Below are 24,779 nucleotides of genomic sequence, written 5' to 3'. Positions count from 1 at the left end.
GCTCCTCTTCCCGTTCTGGCACTGTGGCTTGTGAGAAGGGGGCAGGGAGTGCGGGGCATTCTGGGTCCTGTCCCAACGCCTCGTGCTGCATCGGTTTGCATCCCAGCATTCCCTTCACTTTTGTCCACATTTGGCGCCATCTTTCAACATTTTTTGTACTGTGTGCTCTGTCTTCTCTTTCGGTCTGCGGGAATGGAGCCCAGACTGCTGAGGAATATGCTGACGAGTCTCGCCAGCGCATCACGTTTGGCAGTCAAGTTATTCCTTAAGATCCAAAGTGACAGTGAGGACTCAGACGATGATATGGACTCGAGTAACGCAAACAACATGAGTTTGCTCGTGGCGTACACGGACATGCTCACCACCGTGGAAAGCCACTTCTGGGCTCGGGAAACAAGCACTGAGTGGTGGGATCACAGCGTCATGCAAGTCTGGGATGACTAGCAGTGGCTGCAGAACTTTCGGATGAGAAAAGCCACTTTCATGGGACTGTGTGAGGAGCTCGCCCCCAACCTGTGGTGCAAGGACACGAGATTAAGAGCTGCCCTGAGGGTGGAGAAGTGGGTGGCTATTGCAATCTGGAAGCTGGCAACTCCAGACAGCTACTGATTGGTCGCTAACCAGTTTGGAGTGGGGAAGTGGACCGTTGGAATCATGCTGATGCAAGTTTGCAGGGCCATTAATAGCATCCCGCTCAGAAGAATTGTGACTCCGGATAACGTGCATGACATTGTGGATGGCTTTGCACAAATGGGATTCCCTAACTGCAGAGGGGCGATAGATGGCACACATATTCCAATTCTGGCACCAGCCCACCTAGCCTCCAAGTATGTTAACTGGAAGAGGTATTTCTCTATGGGTCACCAGGTGCTTGTGGATCACCGTGGGTGTTTCATTGACATTAACGCAGGCTGGGCCAGAAAGGTACATGACACATGCATCTTTCGGAACGCTGGCCTGTTCAGAAAGCTGCAAGTCGGGACTTTTTTCCCCAGACCAGACCACCACCGTAGGGGAAGTCGAAATGCCCATTGTGATCCTTGGAAACCCCGCTTACCCTCTGGTGCCGTGGCTCATGAAACCCTACACAGGGAGCCTTGACAGCAGCAAGGAGCAGTTCAACAACAGGCTGAGCCGGTGCAGAATGACTGTGGAGTGCACTTTTGGACGTTCAAAGGGTTGCTGGCACTCTCTGTATGGGAAGCTGGACCTGGCTGATAACAGCATCCCCACAGTTATATCCGTGTGCTGTACCCTCCATAACATTTGTGAAGGGAAGGGTGAAAAATTCACTCAGGCATGGAACTCAGAAGTTCAACACCTGGAGGTTGAATTTGAACAGCCAGAGACCAGGGCTATTAGAGGGATGCCTTGAGGGAGCAATTTGAAGCTGAAAGCCAACAGTAATGTCTGGTGTGGTGCCCTGCACGGGAGTGAAGTGTGGTAGGAATCTGTGTTCGCTACGTATGATACACGGACTTGCAGGGCCTGTTGCTTTCCTGGGCTACGGTTATGCTATAAGAATGTTTTCAAAGCCAATAAATAAATTTATTGAAAAGAAACAACACAATTGCTTGGGAAACACAAAGGGCAAGGGGATGGGGTGGGGAACAGTACAATCACAGATTTGCGTATGTCCTGTCTGGAGTGCAGTGCAATGAGTGCTGCACTTCAGGATGGCTATACTGCATGGCGATGGGGGTTGAGTGCAGTGGGTAAGGGTTGTAGTTTTCAGGGCTGGGTGGTGAAGCTACAGGTGTTGGAGGCAGCTGGTGGCGGTAAGAACCCGGATGTTGGGGAAAGTGGGTTGGAGGTGACATGGGGGCACAAGAGTTTTGGGACAAGGGCTGCAGCAGGGGGCGGGCATGGTAGTGCTCTGCCTGCATGGCTACGAGCGCCTGGATCGAGTCCGCTTGGTGCTCCATGATTCTTATCAGCCGATCCGTGCTTTGCTGCCGGAGCACCGCGCTTTTGTGCCGGCGCTCCTCATTCCGCTGACGGATCCTCCTTTCGCTGTCCTGCCACTCCTGCACTTTTTGATTTTCATTAGCTGAATGCTCCATTACTTCATGCAGCACGTCCGCTTTGCTTTTACGTGGCCTCTCCCTGATTCTTTGCAGCCTCTTGGCCGTTGATAACCCAAACGGCTGAGATCTCAAGGTTGCATCTGTAAAGGCAAAATACAACACTTAACAGCGGCAGCATTGTTCACACCAGACAGAGCAATGACTCCGCCATAATCAAGGGAGAGCACAGTCTACACAATAGCATAATTTGCCCGTCCCAAAGCGAGCGCACATAATCCACGGGAGCCCCAAATGGTGAGTCAGCACAGGGTCAAGCGTGACTGATTGTTTCATGGCTGTACTGTCCTCTGGGTTTCTGTGCCTTGGGGAGAGCCAACAGCAGGAGGGGGCCCCATACTGAACACTGTCCCCACATATTCCACAGGAGTTCGTCCTAGAAATTATCTCACTGCTGAGGGTGACCAGGGAAGCAAAGGAGGGTCTTCTACTGCAATGCGGCTTCTGCCCTGGTCCATATGCAGCTTGCCTGTGTGCAGCAATGGTCCCCCCGCCCCTCACGGCACAGTGGCGCGGACAAGTTCGCCTTACTGGGATGAGGACAAAAGTGGCTCTCCCGAAAAGCCTACGCAAGCGCATTGCCCAAGTTCTGGATGAGGCCTTTGAAGAGATCACTGAGGCCAATTACCACGATGTGAGAGCGCACATCAACACCCTATTCCGCATCTAGGCATGCATGCAGCCCCAACCCTCCTCGGCCCAAGAGCCAGCACCAAATAACTTTCTTCCCAAAATAAAAGCCCCTTACCGGGAACCTCCTCTGGTGTTTGTCCTTCCCCAAGCACCGGCCACCACGACTGGCTACCTTCCTCCTGGCTTGAGAACAGCTCCTGGCTGCATGCATCTAGGGATTCCGGGGTGTCTTCCTCTGCCGGAGCACCCTCGCTCCCGCTTTGCTGCTGCTGCTCCTCCTTCTGCCTTGTTGAGCTGGGCTCTGAAGTGTCCATGGTGGTACTTGGAGTGGAGGTGGGGTTGCCCCCAAGTATCCCATCCAGCTCTTTGTAAAAATGGCAGGTAGCGGGGGCAGCACCGGAGCAGCTGTTTGCCTCTCAGGCTTTGCGGTAGGCATTCTGCAGCTCCTTCACTTTAACCCTGCACTGCAGAGCATCCTGGTCATGGCCCCTTTCCAGCATGGCCCTTGAGATCTGCCAGAAGATATCGTAATTCCTGCAGCTGGAATGCAGCTGGGACTGGACAGATTCCTCCCCCCAAACACTGATGAGGTCCAGCACCTTGCCATTGCTCCATACTAGGGATCACCTGGCACGTGGAGGCATGGTCACCTGGAAAGATTCACTGAGAGCATTCCACGCCTGGCTGAGCAAACAGAAAGGGGATTTTCAAAATTCCCAGAGAATTTAAAGGGCGGGTCTGACAGTTGGTCACCTGAGGGCAGGGCAGTAGAGTTCAAAGTGATGACCAGAGTGGCTAGAACAAGCATTGTCGGACACTTCTGGAGGCCAATCAGAGCACACTAACAGACCAGGACGTCCACACTGGCACCGTGGCACTCAAGTGGGAGCGCATCAAACGTTATTCCACTTGCCGAGGTGTGGTACCAGGAACGCTCTAGCCACAGAGTCAGAAATGCTTACTGGCCAGTATCGATTGCCTGGCCTACTACATATTCTGTCCTATGCACGTAGGCCTGGTCTACACTGGCAGGGGACAGGGGTGGGGTTTAAATTACGCAACTTCAGCTACGTTATTCATGTAGCTGAAGTCGACGTACTTAGATCTACTTACCATGGAGTCTTCACAGTGGTAGGTTGACTGCTGATGCTCCCCCGTCGACTCCACCTATTCTTCTTGCTCCAGTGGATTACTGGAGTCAATGGGAGAGCGCTCGGCAGTAAAGACACAATAAATCGACCCCCGCTGGATCGATTGCTCTGGAGGGAAGTGTAAACATGCCCTTAGAATCAGAAAGGGGCCCTAGATTCATAGTAACTTCAGACAGCAGAACCACACTTGCAAGCATGACAAATTGGCTCAAGCTCTGTCAGTAAGAAAGCCTAAAGCATTCAGCTTCCAGTGACTCAAATATCCTCTGAAAGGAAAGCAAAGACAGACATTAAAAAACTGAATGTGTGGTTTATTATATTTAAGATTCTTTTTGTCTAAAGGGTTTAAATACTTCTGTCACATAGTTAATAGTAAATTAATGTAATTTTACATGTTCAGTATTTTGATATACAGTACAGGACTACAAACGTGGCAAAGGAGCACTGGAAAATTAATATTTCCTCAATGCAAGTATCGATTCTACAGCACCACTTAAACACTGTGACTAAGAATGCAAGCTGCAGTATTACAAGCACCCTAAAAACCCCATACCTACATTAAACATTAGAGAAACAAAACAACTGACACAAGGGCTTAATATTTAAGATTTGATACAGGATTAAAATACTAATATTTTTAATGTCCCGGTTTCAAATTAATAAATATAAAAACAATATAAAAATATACACCAGTTGATAGAAGGATGCACTGAGTAAAATCAGAAAGTTAAATTTCGCTTTCAAATGTATGCAGGTATGTCTTTAGGGAGAGAATTTCTGTGTAGCTTCGGCTGGTCTTTCGGAAGAAGTCCAAGCTCGTAATTTGTTCAATGTCACGCACTCGTGCGGTGTGCATCTTCAGGAGATCTTCAACCCACTTGGATTCGTCCTCTGAGCTCTGAAATGAAAACAACTGGATTTAGTTTTAGCGCAGAATCTGTCCTACCTTTGAAAGTTACCTTTCCTAATTAGTTAGCTCCAATCAGACACATGATCTTCACATGCTCTTCCATTCAAAGTCAATTCATGGTAAATAAAGAATGCATGGAGGTATAGTTTTGGGTCAGGTCTTAATTTTAGGATTTGGATTCAAACGTTGCCAAACTTCAAAAAGAGTTGAAGTTACCTGAGAATGGCCCAATACATCAGGAGTCTTGCAAGAATAGTTGTAGATCTCCTGGTGGGACCAAATGATGGTGCTATTGGAAAATCTGTTGCTCACTCAATATTTCTGCCATTTTGTATCAAAATCTCACAAAAAGCAGCTTGCAACTTTGGCATAATATTATGTAAACGAGTTCTAGCCCTAGTTAGGCTTTAAACCTTTATCTCAAACTTTAGCCACAGCCTCATTCTGACCTGACCAGCATGTCCTTGCCTCATCTAATCACAATGCCTCACTACTATTTTAATCTTCCATAGATCCTCACTGTAAGAAGAATAGTGACAGCCATTCAGCAGCATCATCCTTGCACGTGACTAGCCCAACTTGCCCAAGACCAAGTTCTACACAAAAGTTTTTAGCTTCTGGTTTTGGTCCTGAGACTAATCTCTTCCTCATTAACTTGACAAAGTCCCCAAGTAAAAACAAACCTATGCCATTAAAAACTAATGTCTACTCTCCCCAGGAAACAGAGTTAGACGTGACCAAAAAAAAAAAAAATATCACAGATGCAATAGGTGAGGTTTGTGGGTCACTCTGTGAGAGCCAGTAAGTGAGGGAAGTGATTGTTTGCACAGCGTGGGAGTAAAGCACTCAATAATAAGTTAGAGTGTGATCTAAAGTACATCTCTGTGACCCAGTGCCAGTCTGTTTTGATCGGCTATATTTCTCAGAGACAAAACTATATCACCTTTAGCTCTATATGCCAATAGGAAACTAGCCAAAACAAGAAGTCTGCAAGACAAATCAAGATTTAGGGCCTTGGGGGACGGGGTGGAGTGGGGGCAGGGCCTGGGACAGAGCCAGGGGTCAAGCATCCCCTGGCACTTTGGAAAGTCAGCGCCTGTGTCTGCCTCTCAGTTTCTCCATTGGTGAAATGGAAATTCTACTACTGTATTATACATGGCTGCTGTGAGATTTAATTCATTACATTTTTGCAAGTCCCATCTAGAACCCAGGAACACAGAGATGTGAAAAAAGGAACGAGCAATGAAAAAAAGCGCTATTTTTTAAATCTCAGAAAAAAGTTTTGTAGAGGTTAAGGATAGTTCTTTTACCCCACACAGTTCACCCATCCCTACAGACGTGGAGGTTAGACACAGCCAGACACTCATTTGAATCAGATGGAATACCATGGTGCAAGAACAGAGCTGATATGGTGATCTCAGGATCAGCGCCATTTTGTCCAATTACATTTTTCTCTAGTTTATCAAGTGTTTTTTGGCCACGTGAAGATGGCAAATAGTCATAATTTACATAATGTTGTGCATGCACACAACTGTAAATATACACAGCACTGTAAGCATAGGGAGTGAATGGTGCACAGCAGATATCAAGGCTGATGAATTTATACTTTAAAGGCGTATGAAGATATATAAAATAAACTCAGCATCGTAAGTTTATACCTACTCCAAAAAGCGCACAGCATTTAAATATTGATAAGACACATTCCCATCCCAAAAAGTTTACAGTCTAAAAATAAAGCAATAAGTTCAAGAGAGAGAACACGGGAATTAGTGATAGGGAGAAGACTGCTCAGAGATTTGGGGTTTCAAGGAAGGAATTGAAGGAGTAGAGAAAAGGTGCTTGATGGATAACAGGAGGAACAGTGTTCCAGGCGTATTGTGGGTAGACTTGGAAAGTTTACTCCTACTTGTAGCTGGACCAGGAGCTCTGGCTTTGTGCACCAAGACAACATAAACACAACATGGCTCTGTGGATGAGGGGAAACCAGTGGACAAGATATACCTTGACTTTAGCAAAGCTTTTGATTTGGTCTCCTACAGTATTCTTGCCAGAAAGTTAAAAAAGTATGGATTGACTGAATGGACTATAAGGTGGATAGAAAGCGGTCTAGATCGTTGGGCTCAACGGGTAGTGATCAATGGCTCGATGTCTAGTTGGCAGCCGGTATCAAGTAGAGGGCCCCAGGGGTCGGTCCTGGGTCCGGTTTTGTTCAACATCTTCATTAATGATCTGGATGGTGGGATGGATTGCACTCTCAGCAAGTTCACGGATGACACTAAACTGGGGTGGGGGGGAAGAGGTGTATATGCTGGAGGGTAGGGACAGGTTCCAAAGTGACCTAGACAAATTGGAGGATTGGGCCAAAAGAAATCTGATGAGGTTCAACAAGGACAAGTGCAGAGTCCTGCATTTAGGACGGAAGAATCCCATGTACTGCCACAGGCTGGGGACCAACTGGCTAAGTGGCAGTTCTGCTGAAAAGGACCTGGGGATTATGGTGGACGAGAAGCTGGATATGAGTCAGCAGTTTGCCCTTGTTACCAAGAAGACTAACGGCATATTGGGCTGCATTAGTAGGAACGTTGCCAGCAGACTGAGGACAGTAATTATTCCCCTCTATCTGGCACCGTTGGGGCCACATCTGGAGTACTGCATACAGTTTTGGGTCCCGCACTACTGAAAGGATGTGGACAAATTGGCAGAGTCCAGCGGAAGGCAACAAAAATTATTACGGGGCTGGGGCACGTGACTTATGAGGAGAGGCTGAAGGAACTGAGCTTATTTAGTCTGCAGAAGAGTGAGGGGGGATTTGATAGCAGCCTTCAACTACCTGAAGGGGGGGTTCCAAAGAGGATGGAGCTCGGCTGTTCTCAGTGGTGGCAGACGACAGAACAAAAAGTAATGGTCTCAAGTTGCAGTGGGAGAGGTCTAGATTGGATATTAGGAAACACTATTTCACAAGGAGGGTGGTGAAGCACTGGAATGGGTTACCTAGGGAGGTGGCGGAAACTCCATCTTAGAAGTTTTTAAGGCCCGGCTTGACAAAGCCTTGGCTAGGATGATTTGGTGAGGTTGGTCCTGCTTTGAGCAGGGGGTTGGACTAGATGACTTCCTGAGGTCTCTTCCAACCCTAGTCTTCTATGATTCTATAAACATTCTGATTCAGGAAACAGACTCCTGACAACCTATAGAGAATAGCCCACGAGGAAAGATTTCTCAGAGACAGAGGAAGTTCAGGCAGAAGTCCAAAAACAGTTGTCTAGGTTACTTGCAGGTCACACAGAATGCAGTATTCCATTGCTTTGTTTTATGCACTCGCTCACCTGATGTTTGGAGCATGTATAAACATTCAGACGTTAAAATTTAAAAGCCCTATATGAACTGGGTCCATTGTACTTTACCAAACTTCTGCAACTATGAACAGTCTTACCACAGATCTAAAAGAGCAAGAGTCTTTTGGCCCCAAGAAAATGCAGGAACAGAACAGGTAGAGCACCTCTTTGCTTCTGCAATCCCAGATAAACACAAAACCCCCAAATGGTGTTCTATTTTTAAGTTGTATGAGGCATCTAGAGCGCCATGGCAGGCAGACACTGTAAAGATTCAGCTCTAGCTGCATCTCACAATGGATTCCCCCCCACCCACCACCACGAAAACATTCAGTTGTCTGCCACCACGTAACACATTCTGGCCTGTATATTGAACTTTTCCTGCTGCACAGCTCCAAGGTGACCTCATTAGGAGTTCTGCCATGTATTATGACCCTAGAAGTTATTTGCTCTGCTGCAAAATCATTGCATCTCCATACTCCATGTAACCATTTTCACATGTTTAAACACAAAACATATTTTAGGGGTTATTTTTTCTTAAAGATAGTGAGCGGTAATAGTTCCGCACCTTCTTTTGTTATGTCATGGGGGAGGATCAATATAGCCCAATGATTAGCATAGGGGTCTCAGACTAGAAGCAGGAATCCTGAGTTCTGTTCCAGCTCTGCCACCAATTCCGTGTTTGACTACAGGCAAGACATTCTGGTTTAAGTTCTCAAAAGTGTTCAATAATCATTTTTTTTTTAAAAAGTCACTGAATGGGATTTTACCCATGGCTATGTCTATACATACTAGTTATGGAAACTAATGTAGCAGAGCCTATTTGAACTTACATTACAGCTCTCATCATTGTCAGGCCGGTGCGGAAGTATGTATGAAAGGACGGATAGTGGCCCATCGCATTTATCAGCAGGCTGAGTGAAATCTAAACAGCTAGTTATGATACTGTAGTAATGAGTTGGAACTGGAACTGAACTGCCTTCCACATACCTAGGAAGAAAATGCAAACAAACATTTAGCAAAATCTGCCAGATGAACTCCTAAATAAGATATTCCTTGTGAAGTGCTATTTGTACGTAGTGTTGTCAGAGTACTCATATCCACCTTCACAGACAGGTGTCCTCTTCAGTTAGAATGTGAGTAAATGTAGGTATAGAGGTCACTAGGAGGCTCCAAGTTGAAACATTCTAAAATTAATTCCTACTTGTTGCCCACCAACCCTATTTAAAGGGCTTCATTACAGACCAGAAACCAAGCAAAGAACATTGGGGTCCAGAGTCTGGATTCTTGCATCAGCCAGGAGAATTCATTCAGCATACAGGAAATCTTCAAGTCAGCATAGCAGCTCTACGTCCATTTCCCCTTCTTTTCTCAGGCCCTGGGATGACGGGTGTGGCTAGAATGCCTCTGCACTCTGGAATGGACCCCAAATGGTTGTTCCTGGAATGGCCCCACTGGAGTTGTCAGCCATTGATAAGTTATTCATACATTTTATTGCCAGAAGTGGTTGTGACATGGCCCACAGAGAGGTTTCATCTCTGCCATTCAATCAATTTAGAGCTATTGTTTCTGGCTATCTGCAGACTCAGGAAAGCAGACAGGCTACACATTTACAAGATTTTCTTTGCAACCTTGAGGGCTCTACAAACTTTTTTAAAATGAATGCTGAGATTCTAGTGTAATAACATGACTCCAGGAGCTGGGGCTTTAGACATGGGCCTATAATGGCTATGTCTTACTCTACCCCTGCTTCTACATAACAGACCATAAAATTTCACTCATTAATTCCCATATGAATTCCAATGGTATCTGACTGAATTAGATTATCCCTCTTAGAAAAATATCCAAGTCTTTAGGTTGCTCTAATTTACAGTGGGAACTGGAGTGGTCCACAGAAGGTCCCAAAAACCTAAGGTCTACAAAGATGGCAAAACAGCCCACTTTAACTTTCTCTCTTTCTTCACCCTAAACTATAGTAAGTGCAGCTCAGACTGTGGCTCTAGAAGCTTTCTTGATGTAGTCACCATCATAAAATGAACTAAGTAGTTAGTTACTGTATAGTTAAAGCACCACAGATATGACAAGCAGATGTAAAGATTCTAGAATATACCTTCTGATGTGGTATTTCAAGATTATTGGTAGGAAAGCATTGTTCAACATGAATTAACAAAAGACTTGAGTATTTAAATCCATAGCCCTATTGTCCTTAGCACTGCATTGCAAGCTATGTAAGCAGAATGTGCCCCACACTTACAAGTAAAAGTATTGGAAAATACTGCAGTTAGTGAGGTTCCCATCAAAGGAAGGATGAATGAACACTACAAGGTCAAGGTAGGGAATTCTCTGGTGATCGGTAGTTCCATTGTTGTTCTCTAGAACGGAACAAATTGCTTTTTTTATCCCCACCCATAAGGGCATTTAGTCCTGAGAATACTTCCTTTAACAAGATATGCGAGAGTCAAGAAACTTATGCTTACCAGATCATAAACTAACCAGCAGTTTTATTGACTTCAAAGAACTTGATTCTTGGCTTTACAAGTTAGCACCTTGTACCTCGAGCCCAAATACCAGCTAATTGGGAAATACTGTATTTTTAGATAGTCATTAAGAACAGTTAATGCATTTAAATATAAACTCTTACTGTTTTATCTTTTCTGGTGTGTCATGTAAACCATCATAGTCATAATCGAAGATTGGTCCACTTATGACATTTACTCCATTTCGTTCAGTTGCATACCTCTTCACCAAAACCCTTTGAAAATAATTCCATACCTCTGTGCAAAGACACAAGATTACCTTTAGTGACCAAAACAATGCTTAGATAGGAGTTTCTAGATATGCTTTATGTGCAAGGATAAAAATCCAAACAGTTCATTCATATTATGCATGCAGCTATCCGAGGTATTATTGTAGTATCATAGAATCATAGGACTGGAAGAGACCTTGAGAGGTCATATAGTCCTGTCCCCTGCACATGTGGCAGAACCAAGTATTATTTAGATCAGGGGTAGTCAATAGGTGGACTGGAGCCAAATCCAAACCACCAGATGCTTTTAAATGGACCCCAAAATCTTTTTATTTACTTCGTATCATCATTATCGTTAGTTTATTATTATTTTCTCAGAAGTCTGGACCTTGACTATACCTTGACCAAAAAATTTGGACTTTGACCACCCTTCCTGCAGTTTAAGCCATTGCTTCTTGTTCTATCCTCAGAGGTTAAGGAGAACAATTTCCCCCCCTCCTACTTGTGACATTTTATGTACTTGAAAACTGTTATGTCCCCTCTCAATCTTCTCTTCTCCAGACTAAACAAACCCATTTTTTCCAATCTTCCCTCATAGGTCATGTTTTCTAGACCTTTAATCATTTTTTTCCCCTCTTCTCTGGACTTTCTCCAATTTGTCCACATCTTTCCTGAAATGCCCAGAACTGGATGCAATACTTTAGTTGAGGCCTAATCAGTGTGGAGTAGAGTGGAAGAATTACGTCTCATGTCTTACTTACAACATTCCTGCTAATACATCCCAGAATGAAGTTTGCTTTTTTTGCAATGGTGTTACACTGTTCACACATATTTAGCTTGTGATCCACTATGACCCCCAGATCCCTTTCCGCAGTACTCCTTCCTCGGCAGTCACTTCCCATTTTGTATGTGTGCAACTGAGTTTTTCCTTCCTTTGTGGAGTATTTTGCATTTGTCCCTATTGAATTTCATCCTATTTACTTCAGACCATTTCTCCAGTTTGTGCAAATCATTTTGAATTTTAATCCTTATTCTCCCAAGCACTTGGAGCCCCTCCCAGCTTGGTATCGTCTGCAGACTCTATAAGTGTATTCCTTATGTCATTATCTAAATCATTGATGAAAATATTGAACAGAACCAGACCCAGAACTGATCCCTGCAGGACCCCACTTGATATGCCCCGCTTCCCGCTTGACTGTGAACCACCAATAACTATTCTCTTGGAACAGTTTTCCAACCAGTTATGCACCCACCTTATAGTAGCTCCATCTAGGTTTCATTTCCCTAGTTTGTTTATCAGAAAGTCATGCAAGACAGTTTTAGAAGTCTTACTACAGATTTATTGTAGCTTCACTGAGGCTTTGTCTACACCACACAGCTTTTAGCTACATGGCTGGGTCACCACAGCCATGCCACTAAAAGTCATGCTGGGTAGCTGCTGGTTGTCAGCTCTCCTGCTGACAAAAAACTTCCACCCCCAACGAGCGGCATTTGTGTTGTTGGCAGGAAAGCGCTCCTGCCGACAATGCGTTCTTTACACTGGCACTTGTCGTGGCAAAACTTTTATCTCTTGGGGTCGGGGGCGGATTAACACCTCTGAAAGATGAAAATTTTTGTTGTTCAATTGCCAGTGTAGACATAGCCTCAGTTTCGCTAGATCAGTGATACTCAGACTGAGGCTCGCGAGCTGCAAGTGGATATTTAATGTGTCTCCTGCAGCTCTTTGCAGCACATGATATTACAACACTGTGTGATTTAACTAGTAACCAATCTAAGTTATTAACCAATCAGGCTGCTTTCACCATGTTGTTAACCAACTGTTGATAAAAACAACGCGGTGGCTCTTTTGGGTAACGCTGATCACTAATTTGGCTCCCGAACCACTGAGTCTGAGTATCACTGCTCTAGATGAAGCCTACTAGATTTCTCTGTGCTTTATTAATCTTTTTCTAATGAGTGATAAAGGAAATGCACAGTATCATTCTAAGGCTGACATTGCAAAAGATCTTCTACAGAGAGCTTGCTGTTTCTTCTCTAGCAGTAGAACTGAGTATTCACATACACACTTTCAATGTCCTTGGCTCTTCATAAGCACAAAGTCTCAGTGCTGCTATGATTAATTGAATAGCAAAACCTCTAATCTCTAAAGAAGGTCAAATCTAAAACAGCATGAAAAGCACATTCCTTTCAGTGAGATTCCCTCAGATATTAATTGTCTAATTTCTGGAACTAGGTGGACTCTGCAATGACTTAGTTATATTGTAACATATTATGGAACAGCTGTGTCTTCTGAAGGATGTAGATAGATTGTCATATCGGACAAGATATCAATACACTTCCTCCTTTAACCTATAAGCATCTTCATTTATAAAAGATGGGACACGCACAGAGCTCCTCAAACATCCTCCACTTTCCCATTACACATTTTAAAATCCTCTGTATGGGGACCTTCTCCCTCTGTACCGCACGTGCATACTTCAAATACTACAGAAATCATGACTACCATCAACCCCTCCACTGGCGAACCCTGTGAGTTGTTGGGGACTCCAACACCAAGTTAAAATAAAAAAAGACCACCACAATATGAGCAATTTATGGTTGTTTGGTCCTATGATTATGTTCCTGGAAATAGCATTTTTATAAATCATGACTTCAGAGTGAGTAATCAGTAATGATTTTCCACTGTTTGGTCAGGTAACTCATTCTGCCACCTTTGCTCAAGCTCCTTATGTAGATCACCACTTGTTTCTACCCACAGGCTTGCTAAATCCCTCCTTTGGTTTGAAAACCATCCCAGAGTTTTGAGGTTTAGCCAAACCTCTCTGGTCTAGAATTTGGATTGGAAATCTCACAAGAGCTGCTTCTTGAGCCTCTTCCAAGACTTTCTGCTTCCAGCCAAGCCAGAAATGCCACCAGAATAGTCTGATAGTTTGCTGCCTCCCACCAAAACTAGGAAGCAAAGCGGCACACAAACAAAAGAAAAGTTAATGGGTTTCAGTTAGATTTAGGTCAGTTCACTTTTTGTTTAGATGCATTTAGCCCCATCTGTGATAAATCCATTTGGTCCACCTGTATTCCTATACATGTATTCAGAGAAGCCAGGTGAAAGTTATTCACTAAACCTCTAAATCAGTTCATTCCATAGTTCAGCAGCAAAACCATTTTTGAAAGATATCTATACCACTTAGCTAAGTGGTGTGTGGAATCAGCTGTAACCCACAAGAGTGTTATACTTACTTTTGAAGGCAGGATACATTGGAATGATATTTGTTATTAGAAAGGCATCATATTTAGCTTCTGCAGAGGAACTTAGTTCTGAAAGTCATAGAACAAGAGGTGTTAACATGAAAGTTCCTAGTGAAAATCTCAGAGACTCAAGAAAAATAAATTAAACAATTGCAGGCAGTAATCAAAAGAAAGATGATCTTCTAAATGAGACTCTGGATTAAATTAAAACAAAATTTCTTATTACTTTGCATGACAGATGGACTCAGAACAGAGGGGTTTTGTCCATGTTTCAATCTTCCACCAGCTAAATTTGTTTCTATTTTTGTACATTCTCATGTGGTGTGATAATTGTGCTGTATTGTTTTGCAACTTTTTTTTTTTTTTTTTTTTTTAAAAGGCTCACACTTCAAGGCGGAATAGAGTCTGTTCAGAAAAATCAAGAAATGATCCATCTCCCTACTGCCTTTAGTTCTGTTACATACATACTCCTTTTAAAAACCATTTCAACCCTTCCTTTAATAAGTCAGAGGGGAGGAAGTCATCCCCCAAGGCTGCAACCGTCTGCTCAGACATTAATTCCAAATGGCATAGCCATCCATTCCCCAGAGACTGAAGAGGTGGAAAGCAAGTCAGCCAGCAGAGCCTAAGATAATCATTTGTACAATATGCATGAAAAATTCTTGATCTCTCTTTACAGACAGAGAAATCCATTCTCATTAAGTTTTCAGACTAAACAATTTTGGTTGTGACATGTAGTAATAGTTTGTTAAAGATTATGACAAAGAAATTCAGACACTAGGTGTGTTTCTCTAGGATTTTGAATTGAATACTGCTGGCCAGATGCTCTGCTGGTGTATATTGGCATAGGTACATTGACTTAAAGAGGAGTGAAGCCAAATTTTGCCAGCTGAGGCTCTCTGCCTTCATCATTACTGCATACACAATAAATACCAGGTTTCAAACTATTCAACCAGTATTTGATGGCACAAAATGGCTCTTTTGTGATCATCTTATTTCATATCCATGGATTTTAAGTCCAGAAGGGATCACTGATCTATGGCCTGGGTTAGGCATAAGATCAGCTTATAGAATTCCAGCCTGTAATTTCTACATCAAGCTCAGTTTCTAAGAAATGCTGTAGCTTATATAAAAGTAAGACATCCAGACTTGACTTGAAGATTGAAAAAGATGGAAAAATCTACCATATTGGTAAGCTGTTCTAATGGTTAATTACTCTCATTGTTAAATATTTATATCTTATTTCCAGTTTTGAATTGGTCAAGTTTCAAATTTAACTTTCAATCACTGAGGTCTTGTTTTGTCTTTGTTTGCTAGACAAAAGAGCACTTCTCTATTTCCAGATATCTTCTTCCCATGCAAGTAGTTCTGGACTGATCAAATCACCTCTTATCCTTCTTTTTGATAATAAAGAGATTGATTGACAGCTGAATGGATATTTGAGTTACTGAACTTTTCAGAAGCAGAGAGAGAACTGAAATTCATACAGTAGTCAAAATCATGTACAATTAAAATGGAGTTACATTTAGCTGATAACAGTTCCATTGGGTTACTACGATCTCTCCACAAGAAATAATTGTTAATACTGAGGCTATCAAATATCTGTTCTGTGACACCTAAAACCCCTCAACCCCTACAGATCTTGTGCCTTCTTTTTCCTAGGAAAAAGTTTCCCTAACTGATAAGAAGAAGCTCAAAAATCTCTATGGAACCAAAAGTAACTGCATACAGAATATCTCCTTTATATTCTACAGACATCCTATTTAAACTTACGAGGAGGAAAAAGAAATCCATAAGTCATTTGTTTATCTGCTCTGTAGGCTGAACAGCTCTGACTGTTTCCTGGAGAAATGCGCAGATCAAGCCTCACGCAGTTAGAGAGATGCTCAGGGACACCAGATACCTCTGCCTGCATTGAAAGGCATACATGGAATCAACTGTAAATATCATTCCAGGAAAAGTAGTCAGAAACAAGAGAGTGTGACTTGTTTAGGCCTAACATCAATAAAGAACGTTATGTGAAGCATAATGATTTCAAATAGTCAACAGGTAAGATGAAGGATCCTCTAGAATATAAAATATATCCATCAACCTTTATAGTAAAAACCTGTTCCATGAGACAGTCTACTTCAGCAATCTATTAGTAGGAATTCCCATTGGAAACAACTTGATAAACTAGAGGATTAAACTAGACATTCTGTTGCAGAAAAACAAATCCTGGGTTAAGTGTTGGGGTTTTTTTTAAACTAATAAGCAAAGCAGCATATGGTCCTTAAAATTCCATTTTTCATGGAGAGTGGAAGTGCTCTTTATAATGGAAATCTATGTTATTCCAAGTAGGAAATTCCCTGAAGGAAAGGGAATTTTAAGACTCCAGGAAAACAGGTAGTAGTAATCTTGTATGTCATTTTTCAAAAACAAAGATAAATCTGACCTGTTTTGAAATCGTGTATGATGTCCAGAGAGGCATCAGGAATGTTTCACTGTAACCACTTTCAAAGTCTTGGTGATGTAAGATATTGTATTTGGTACGATAAAGTACTGCAGGACGTCCGTACAGGAGGTGTTTCTCTAGAAATTGAAAGAAGTTACATTAACTTATATGTAACACCTAAGAAGAAAAAACCCAGCCAGAATCAATGTGTCCAACACATGTCCATTTAAAAGGCAAATCCCCTGTGTAGCACCCAGTCTAAATAACTGAGCTGACTGCTACAGAAATACAGTAGTTTAGACTTAAAAGGATAAAAAGAGAAATTCTTCCCATCTCATCCCATCCATCCCCCAAACACAGAACAGCAGAACTGCTCAGATTCAGAATAGCCGTGGGGTGAGTGCCTCAGCAGAGGAACTACCAGACCTGCAGCTCCATTCTGGTCTGCTCACATGCAAGTAGCCTCCAAGAAGCTGGTCTCCCCTGTGTAGAAAACCATGCCCCCTCTAAACAGCAGTGGTGAAACTTGACAAGAATGTCAATTTTAGCCAGCAGCTATGAGTCCAGGGAGCCTATTTCTTTTTGGAAACAACCTGTGCCAGTGTTTCTGAAGTGATTTTTTAAAGAAGAGGGAAGTGGATTTGCAGTTTGAGAGAAATGCATCCGATGAAGTGAGCTGTAGCTCACGAAAGCTTATGCTCAAATAAATTGGTTAGTCTCTAAGGTGCCACAAGTACTCCTTTTCTTTTTGAGGATACAGACAACTTAAATCTGATGACTGAAATTGACACAGGTGCTACAGTAGCTAAATTTCTGAAGACATGTACAAGAATAAATGTATTCATAGTTTACTAAGAAAAACTGATAAAATGTTGAAAAAAGTTATAATCAAAACAAGATCAAGGTTTCAGGATGCCTGCAAGTACAGTGGTACTTGTTTGCTGTTACCATTAATTGGTACAAAATGAAGTATTCCTTCAGTAATTAGCAGAAATTGGTTTAAGACAAAGTTGTAGTAGCATGCCTCCCATGCTCTATTGTTAGATTCCATAGTGAAAAGAAAAATTTAATTCTGTTTTTGATGTGGACATTGGTTTAGTGATAGGTATAACAGCAGAATTATAGGTAGTTAAAAATGCCAGACCAAAATTTCATCAGGTGCTTTATGATGATAACCTGTAGAAAAGCAATTAAACTTGCAGAAGCAAGGAATAATTTTACCCGTTTGTATTACTAGAATTAAGGAAACGGAAACATCTATGAAAGCTACACACACACACACACACACACCCAAAAAAATCACCGTAAATGCCTGACTAGAAGTAGCTCAGGATCCAATTCCAAAAAACTACAAGATTTGCTAAAGTAGCAGGGAGAATTTACGAAGTTTGGTCCAGCTCAAGCTAACACACACACGGCTAATGGAATTTAGCAAGATTCTAAAAGGAAATTGGACATTTATATTGATAAGAATATTCAGAGCTATTATAGGTTAATGTTAAAACAAGTTTTGGCAAGGAATACAAAACAACAGGCTTCAAATTGAGCCAATCTATATTAAGGATTAGGATGCCATTATCCTACATCTGTCTAACATGGAGTTTCTTGCATCTTCTTCTGACCACTATCAGAAACAGAATGCTGGACTAATGGACTTTAGGTCTGATTTAGGAACTGCCAGACTATGCTTCTAAAATCTACACAGACACTACAAGTGCATGAGTTTACTGTATTTTATAAATTCCCATTAGCTACATAGGGCCAGATTCTCTCACCCTCCTTCACACTGACTAGTACCTTACTCCTCAAGAATCCCCACTTAAACATTTGTAAGCGTGACGCCTTGATCCAGCAAAGCACGTGCTTAAGTTTAAACATGCAAATAGGCCCATGGGATCCTTATATAAGGTCAGGGTTTATGTTAGCAAACTTGGTACAGAGGGAGGTTGCAATGGCAAAGAGTAGCCGCAGTCTCCTTCCCAGAGGAACAGAACAGTCCAAAGGGTGGATGTGACCAAGGATGCATTGGGCAGGTAAAGCTGCCTTGTCCTGGTAGAAATGCTAAGGGAAAAATCAGATGGCAGCCACCCACTTTGCCCCTGCACCATCAAGAGTGAATCTAGCCCACAGGCTTACATCTTAGGTAAACTCATGTGCTATTTGGTAGAGTTGTACGAAAAGTTGGTTTACTGTCCAATGTAGTGTAATTAAACCAAAATATTATTTTTCCATTAAAGCACCAATACAAATATAAAGAAAAACATTCATATATTTAGTTTGAATGTTGATTTTAAATTTAGTAAACAGTCACTGAAAATGAAGAAAAATAAATGTTTTATTAACCACCATGTCCTTACCTTCTGTTCCTCTGACATGAAATCGCTTATTGAGTTCGTCCAACTTGTTCTTTATAAAAAAAAATTTAAATGAAAAAAAGATTAGCAGCTGAACCGTAAGAGCATTCTCTGACAGCTCATGTTAATTATTTATTTAGCAAAGTAATACTAACACTCTAACACCCTGACTGTGAAGGACACATTACACTAAACATTCCAAAGGGTATGAAAGATCCTTAACGGCAAGAAGGATCAAAGGGATACTTAAACATTAGAGCCTTCTCTTAAAGTGAGAAGATGCAATATATCCCTAAGCTGCAGTACAAGACAATTATCCTTAATGACACCAGTATGAATAAATCCATGAGTCTACCTTGTCATCGCATGTACAGCCCAAATCAAATTCAGATGCAGAAAATGCAGCTACAGGATAGAGCGGCCTTGCAACTTCATCTGGCATGGTCGGTTTATATGCATTGTTCCTCAGCAAGTGATTTAAACTTCCATGGGTTCCATTGTTAGGAGCAGGCTTTAATCCAAGCAGATCTGACAAGACATCAAACACAGAACCAGGGTTCTAAAACTGTAAAGGTACTCCAGTGTATACATCAGTACACAGTGCCCATTTCCTACATGGCTAGAAACAAGACACCAACTACTTTACACCCATGAAGTAGAGAGAGTTACTTTTAACTTAACCAAAGAACAATACTAAGCCTTGGTCCACATCAGAGAAGCCTGCTTTGCTATTAGTGTTGAAAATTCCCATGATAGGAACAATAAGGTTTAGTCTCGTAGCTAGGTGGAGAAACTACTACTACACCACATTACCACCACCGTAACTCCTAGGGTACGTTTACACGGGGGGCAGGGAAAACACCTGCAGCAGCGAGTCTCGGAGCCCAGGTCAACGGGGCCCACACTAAGGGGCTAAGAACACTCACCTGGGGAGGTGGGAGGGGTCAGAGCCCAAGCAGGAAAAGCTACATTGCTATATTTAGCCCTATAGCGCCAGCCCTGCAAGCGGATCCGAGCTCTGAGACGTGCTGCCGTTGGGTATTGCAGGTTGCATAGTAGATGTACCCCCAGAGGCTCCAATCAGGATCAATGCCTCAGAGGGCAAACCTGCAGCATACTTGGTTAAAACCGGATGGTGCTATCAGTCTTAAAATACTGTGATGCAGCAAGGCCAGAGGGCAACAGGAGGGTGACAGAGGAGATATGCAAGCCCCAGGATGATGAGAGCCTTATTCCCTGTAGAGGGAAGAGAGGTTGCTATAGAGTCATTAGAGCACCTGAAGCCAATTAGCGCACCTGATAAAACCCCCCTGCCTCAATCAGACAGTTGAAGCAGAGTGGTTTGGTGTTGGAGCAGAGAGCAGTGTGGAGGGAAGCAGAGGAGAGTTTGGAGAAGTGCTGTGGCAGGCCAGAAGACCAAGACCCTAGGTAAAGGGAGACAAGCTTGTGCAGAGCAGAGGGACTCCACAGACAAGGGGTTGGGAGAAATCTGGCCCAAGCAGAGAGGGAGGGCAGGAAGCCCCACAAGCTGAAGGGCTGGAGAGGGAAGTAGCCCAGGGGAAGGAATTGCTAATTCAAGTGGCTTGCCGCTATCCCGAGGGCTGCTGGGCTGGGACCCGGAGTAGAGGGCAGGCGGGCCCAGGTCCCTCCCTCTCCACTCCTTCTCTGGGATACTAGTGGGACAGTTAATACTCCAATTCAGGGGTGAGAAACGGCGCCCTGAACTCCCCCCACCCAAGAAGAGAAAATGCGGGACTCATCATAGGAGTGCCAGCAATTTGCCACAGTACTAAAAATCAAACTGATATAGAGCATTTAACAACCCCAGGAAAACTTTTTTTTTTTAAATCTTTCATCCAGAATTTCCTGGTACTGTACAAACATTAAACAAGCCACATAATACCACTGACAGACAGGAAAGTTCAATACTGCACACATTTGGAGAAGAGCGAACAGACACAATGTTATTGTGATTTGCACAAAGGCACATGGTGTTAATGATGGTAGTTCTGTTCCAGTGTGATCTTTAGACTGGTTCAGATCTGAAAGGAAGCATGGTCTACTGGTTAAAGCAGGAGACAAAGTAAAAAATTATCTTGGGTCATTTCCACCTCTGCTATTGACTTCTGAGACCTCAAGACCAATTACTTAAGGGAGACACATTAGCCTCCCCATCTATAAATGGGAATAATTATATATTAACACAGGTGTGTTTCATGTTTATAAATGAATATGTGCATATCATAAAAATTATATTCATGCATGGCCATATCTAGCTTCTCTACTTCATTGCTGCAGTAAGAGTTCTGAAAACAAATATCACCAACAAAAGGCACAGTAGTGGCAAAATAATGTCTGAGCTGCCACACATGAGATGCGGGGGCAGAAGCTCTCTCTGGACACAAGTCTCGCTCCCAGGGCTAATAGAGAATGGACAGACTAGATTGTAGCCCTCTATATTTGATATCCGAGGAGCTGCCAGCAGAAATATACGTGAATGCACTTTACTGGCCAACTGTTGGAGACGAACAAAGATAGGCCTCTGTGCAGTCTGTCCTTCCATCCAAAGGGCAAGTGACAGTGCAGTGCTAGGGGAGAAGGTAGTGGCCCAGAACACAAGCATAAACTGTGCCTACACCAACCTCTGAAAACTTTGTTGGCAAAAGTAGTTTAGAAATGGAGTAGCTTACCACACATAATGTTGTAAAGTTCAATATTTTCAAATGGAGGTACTTTGGTCTTGTGTTTGAATGAGGGACCATAGCCTACAAAGACAGTCTTCAAAGAAGAGAGAAACATGGTAAAAGAATAAGTTTGCTTTAACTCTTAAAAAAAATTTCCAAGACTTCAAGTTTCTCCCTCCAACACACACACACACCCAATTACCCTCCCAAAAAGGATTAGTTTGCTGCTTATACCTGCATACTATTGATCTTGTTGTCATATCCATGATCACCATGGAAGAAGCATTTTCCTGATAGTTTCTTATAAACATCCATGGATTTCCTACATTGAAATGTAAAATCATAAGAATTATTGCTGACCTGACAATGTGGTTTCAGAAGATTAAAATTTAGGCTGCGATTTTCAAAAGGAGTTGCAGGGAGGTAGAGCTTAACTCCCTTTGAATGTCATGGGGATTTGGGCACCTAACTTCTACAGGTTCCTTTGAAAATTCCAGTCTTAAAAACACAAAAACAGCGACGTCGTCTCTCAATTATACAGAAACTTTGCCCTAAACGATCCTAGAGCAGTTCACAACCCTACACCAGAGTGAATGCGCCACTCTGATGCACCAGCAGCACGCACTACTTGGGACAAGAAGTGAATACCATACCCAAATGAAACTCTAGGGGGAAGTTAGGTAGGCAGTTCTCCAAAGGGGCAAAAGGGGTTATAATTTTGAAATGTATTAAAATCTTAAATGGGAGTTCATTTCTCTCTTTCCCAGTGATGCTCCATCAGCATTAAATATATTCTACCAAGGAAGCGATGGATTTGGACAAGCACATGGGTCCTGCCATTACTCTCAAAGTCTTAAAACTGAATTTTGCTCAGTATTTTAATAGATGTATTGTGACATCAGTTCTTTTCAGAAATCCCCATTGACAACTATAAGCGTTTCTGCTTAAACGGATGGCGCAATACAACTTAATGCTATGCCATTATTTAAGAGATTGAAAAACTTGAGACATTACCTGCCTGAGATGTACTTGAAAAGACACCAATGCATATGGAATAACTAGCACCATCTATTGTGAGCCTTTGGATAACTTGCCATTCCCAGGTAGAAGCCCTTCCCCACTGGGGACTCCCATAGATTGAAGCTGTTTAGGATCATGTTGCCCTAAATCAGTAGCATTCTAACAGATGCTTCTTAGAAAGTCAGAAAGCACCTTTGTAATAAATTACAATGCTATTGAGTCCTTTTCACCTTCTTGCCTACCACAAGATGAAAGAGTAAAGGAGAAACAGACCTGGAGAGAAAATGGGAGAAACTCAGAAGGAACAGAAACATACAAAGAAAATAAGTGGTAATCAGAAATATAATGACTAGCTTTGTTACACACTAAGGTTTATCAGCATCATCACAGGGGCTGCCTAGCAGTCCAGTGGGCTGCCATCCTAAAAGTCAGTTTGTACACCCGTTAGAGGATATTCTCTCAGAGATTTGGCTTTTGTCCTCAAAACTGGAAGTGACGTAATCAGACCTGTAACTATTACAGAAAGAGTCTTTTCCTGGCCATGACTATAACATGAATTACAGTTACATTAACAGAAGAGGGGATGCACTCATTAAAAAGGTAGCTCTTAAGAGCAGTAGCAAATAATGCTGCCAAAAGGAAGTTTGAACTGAGATAGAAGGGGAAAAAATCTTGAGTAAAATATTCCTTTTACCTCTCCTCCCCATCCTATATCTAGAGCTGTTTCGGAATCTTGCAACTATTTTTGGCGGGGGGGGGGGGGGCGGGGGAGGAATGTCAGAATATGATGATTGGTATAAACCAAAAATTTTTGTGCGAACATACCAGTTTTGACAAACAACTTTTGTTGGGAAAGGTTTCACAGGTCAAAATCAGAGAGACACATTGACCGCAGAATAGCCAAGAGCCTAGTGGTTATGGCACTCAACTGGGACGTGGAAGACCCTGGTTCAAGTCCCTAGTCTGAATTATAAAAAACCTGGTAAGGAGGTCATGGGTTCATCCTAATGTGGAATAAGAAAAATTCTATACTCCAAGTTTCACAGAACACGAAAACTGCTTCCTGTCTAATTATGTTGGATCATATTAAAGAAGTTCTGCATTAAAATCACAAATGAGTTTGATTCCCCATAGTTTAAATTTTAGGGTATTACTAATTAAGAGGTCTCTTGGTTTTTGGTACTGTTTCTCTCCCTCTACGTGTGAAACTTGCAAGCTGCTAATTGTGTTAGTACATTCTAAGACAGAGTCTGTTCTCAAAGCAATTCTTTGTAACAACAACTACTCACAGAGAGAGAGACTCAAAGCAATATTCTGTAACAACAGAAACAGCACCCAGAGACTCCCTGCCCTTTTGTTGTATTCATCTCGCTTCGTTAACAATTGTGATTAAAATAGAGATAAAGGATGTATGTGGATGGATGCTTGGTGTGGATAATAACTGAATGATCAGGGAGCTGCCAGCCTAAGAATGCAGTGTCCATCGGCTGAAGAAGGCGTCAAGTGGAAATAATCAGAGGATCCCCAGAGGGCAGACTGGAATCCACCCAACAGCCTCAAGAATGGGAGAACCAAAGAACAAGATAACATCTGGCAGCACGGAGCCGTCAGGAATGTGCCATCTGCTAATTGATTCAGCAACAGCATGATGAAGCAATTCCCATAGACTGGCATAGGAAGAAATTCCTATAAAAATGGACTCTGGAAAGTGAGAACTTTGGGGTCTGATTCTGCAAACCAACTTCCAGAAGCATCAGATGAGCATCTGACGAGGCCCTGCTCCCTCCTCATGTCCAGGCCACCTGGCCAGTGGCTTGGCATGAGCAACTCTAAGGCTGGTAACTATGATAAACAACCTTGCAGAACCTGTGTGTGTGTGTTTGTATGAATGAATGTGTGAATAAATATGAGATTGAATGGAATGTTATAGCTATAACTAACTGCTTACTATGATTCTTTCTGTATTCACAATAAATGTGATATTTTGCCTTTTCCCCTTTAATAAGGTCCTGCTGGTTTTTATTTTATTGGTATAAAAGCTCTACATGTATCAATAAAAACTGTTAAGATGGTAGGTTTAAAACCAGAATTTAATTCTTTGAAATTTGAGAACCATCATCAGAAATTGTAGAAAGAACACTTGTGACCTTGCCTACTGGAGTTACATCCACTCTGAAAAAGCAGTTGG

The 24,779-nt window shown here is 42.5% G+C and overlaps 2 protein-coding genes across 5 annotated transcripts in view; both read right to left on the bottom strand.

Annotated features, from left to right (window-relative positions):
- Positions 1-1,578: 1,578 nt before the first annotated feature.
- Positions 1,579-4,080, bottom strand: LOC140905850 (uncharacterized). The gene is made up of 3 exons (XM_073329344.1): positions 3,831-4,080; positions 2,833-3,401; positions 1,579-2,167 (listed from the first exon to the last, which is right to left on the bottom strand). Exons 2-3 carry the CDS (start codon positions 3,029-3,031, stop codon positions 1,620-1,622), a joined length of 747 nt encoding a protein of 248 aa, XP_073185445.1. The 5' UTR covers positions 3,032-3,401; positions 3,831-4,080; the 3' UTR covers positions 1,579-1,619.
- A 102-nt stretch (positions 4,081-4,182) lies between these two features.
- ENPP2 (ectonucleotide pyrophosphatase/phosphodiesterase 2) overlaps positions 4,183-24,779 on the bottom strand; it is a 107,255-nt gene continuing 86,658 nt past the window's right edge. For all 4 annotated transcript variants that reach the window (XM_073330256.1, XM_073330258.1, XM_073330255.1 and 1 more), the window contains 10 exons: positions 21,806-21,893; positions 21,578-21,665; positions 19,243-19,415; positions 18,891-18,939; positions 16,534-16,670; positions 15,873-16,008; positions 14,091-14,168; positions 10,749-10,881; positions 8,941-9,097; positions 4,183-4,766 (listed from right to left, as the gene is read on the bottom strand). In XM_073330256.1, the coding sequence (XP_073186357.1) occupies positions 4,596-4,766; positions 8,941-9,097; positions 10,749-10,881; positions 14,091-14,168; positions 15,873-16,008; positions 16,534-16,670; positions 18,891-18,939; positions 19,243-19,415; positions 21,578-21,665; positions 21,806-21,893 (1,210 nt within the window). In that variant the 3' untranslated portion in view covers positions 4,183-4,595. The remainder of the gene's footprint in view (positions 4,767-8,940; positions 9,098-10,748; positions 10,882-14,090; positions 14,169-15,872; positions 16,009-16,533; positions 16,671-18,890; positions 18,940-19,242; positions 19,416-21,577; positions 21,666-21,805; positions 21,894-24,779) is intronic.

The sequence above is a fragment of the Lepidochelys kempii genome, chromosome 2 (genome assembly GCF_965140265.1).
Source record: "Lepidochelys kempii isolate rLepKem1 chromosome 2, rLepKem1.hap2, whole genome shotgun sequence".
NCBI lineage: Eukaryota > Metazoa > Chordata > Testudines > Cheloniidae > Lepidochelys > Lepidochelys kempii.
The sequence above is the reverse complement of the archived record's forward strand: the minus strand, read 5'-3'. Positions and strand labels throughout refer to the sequence as shown.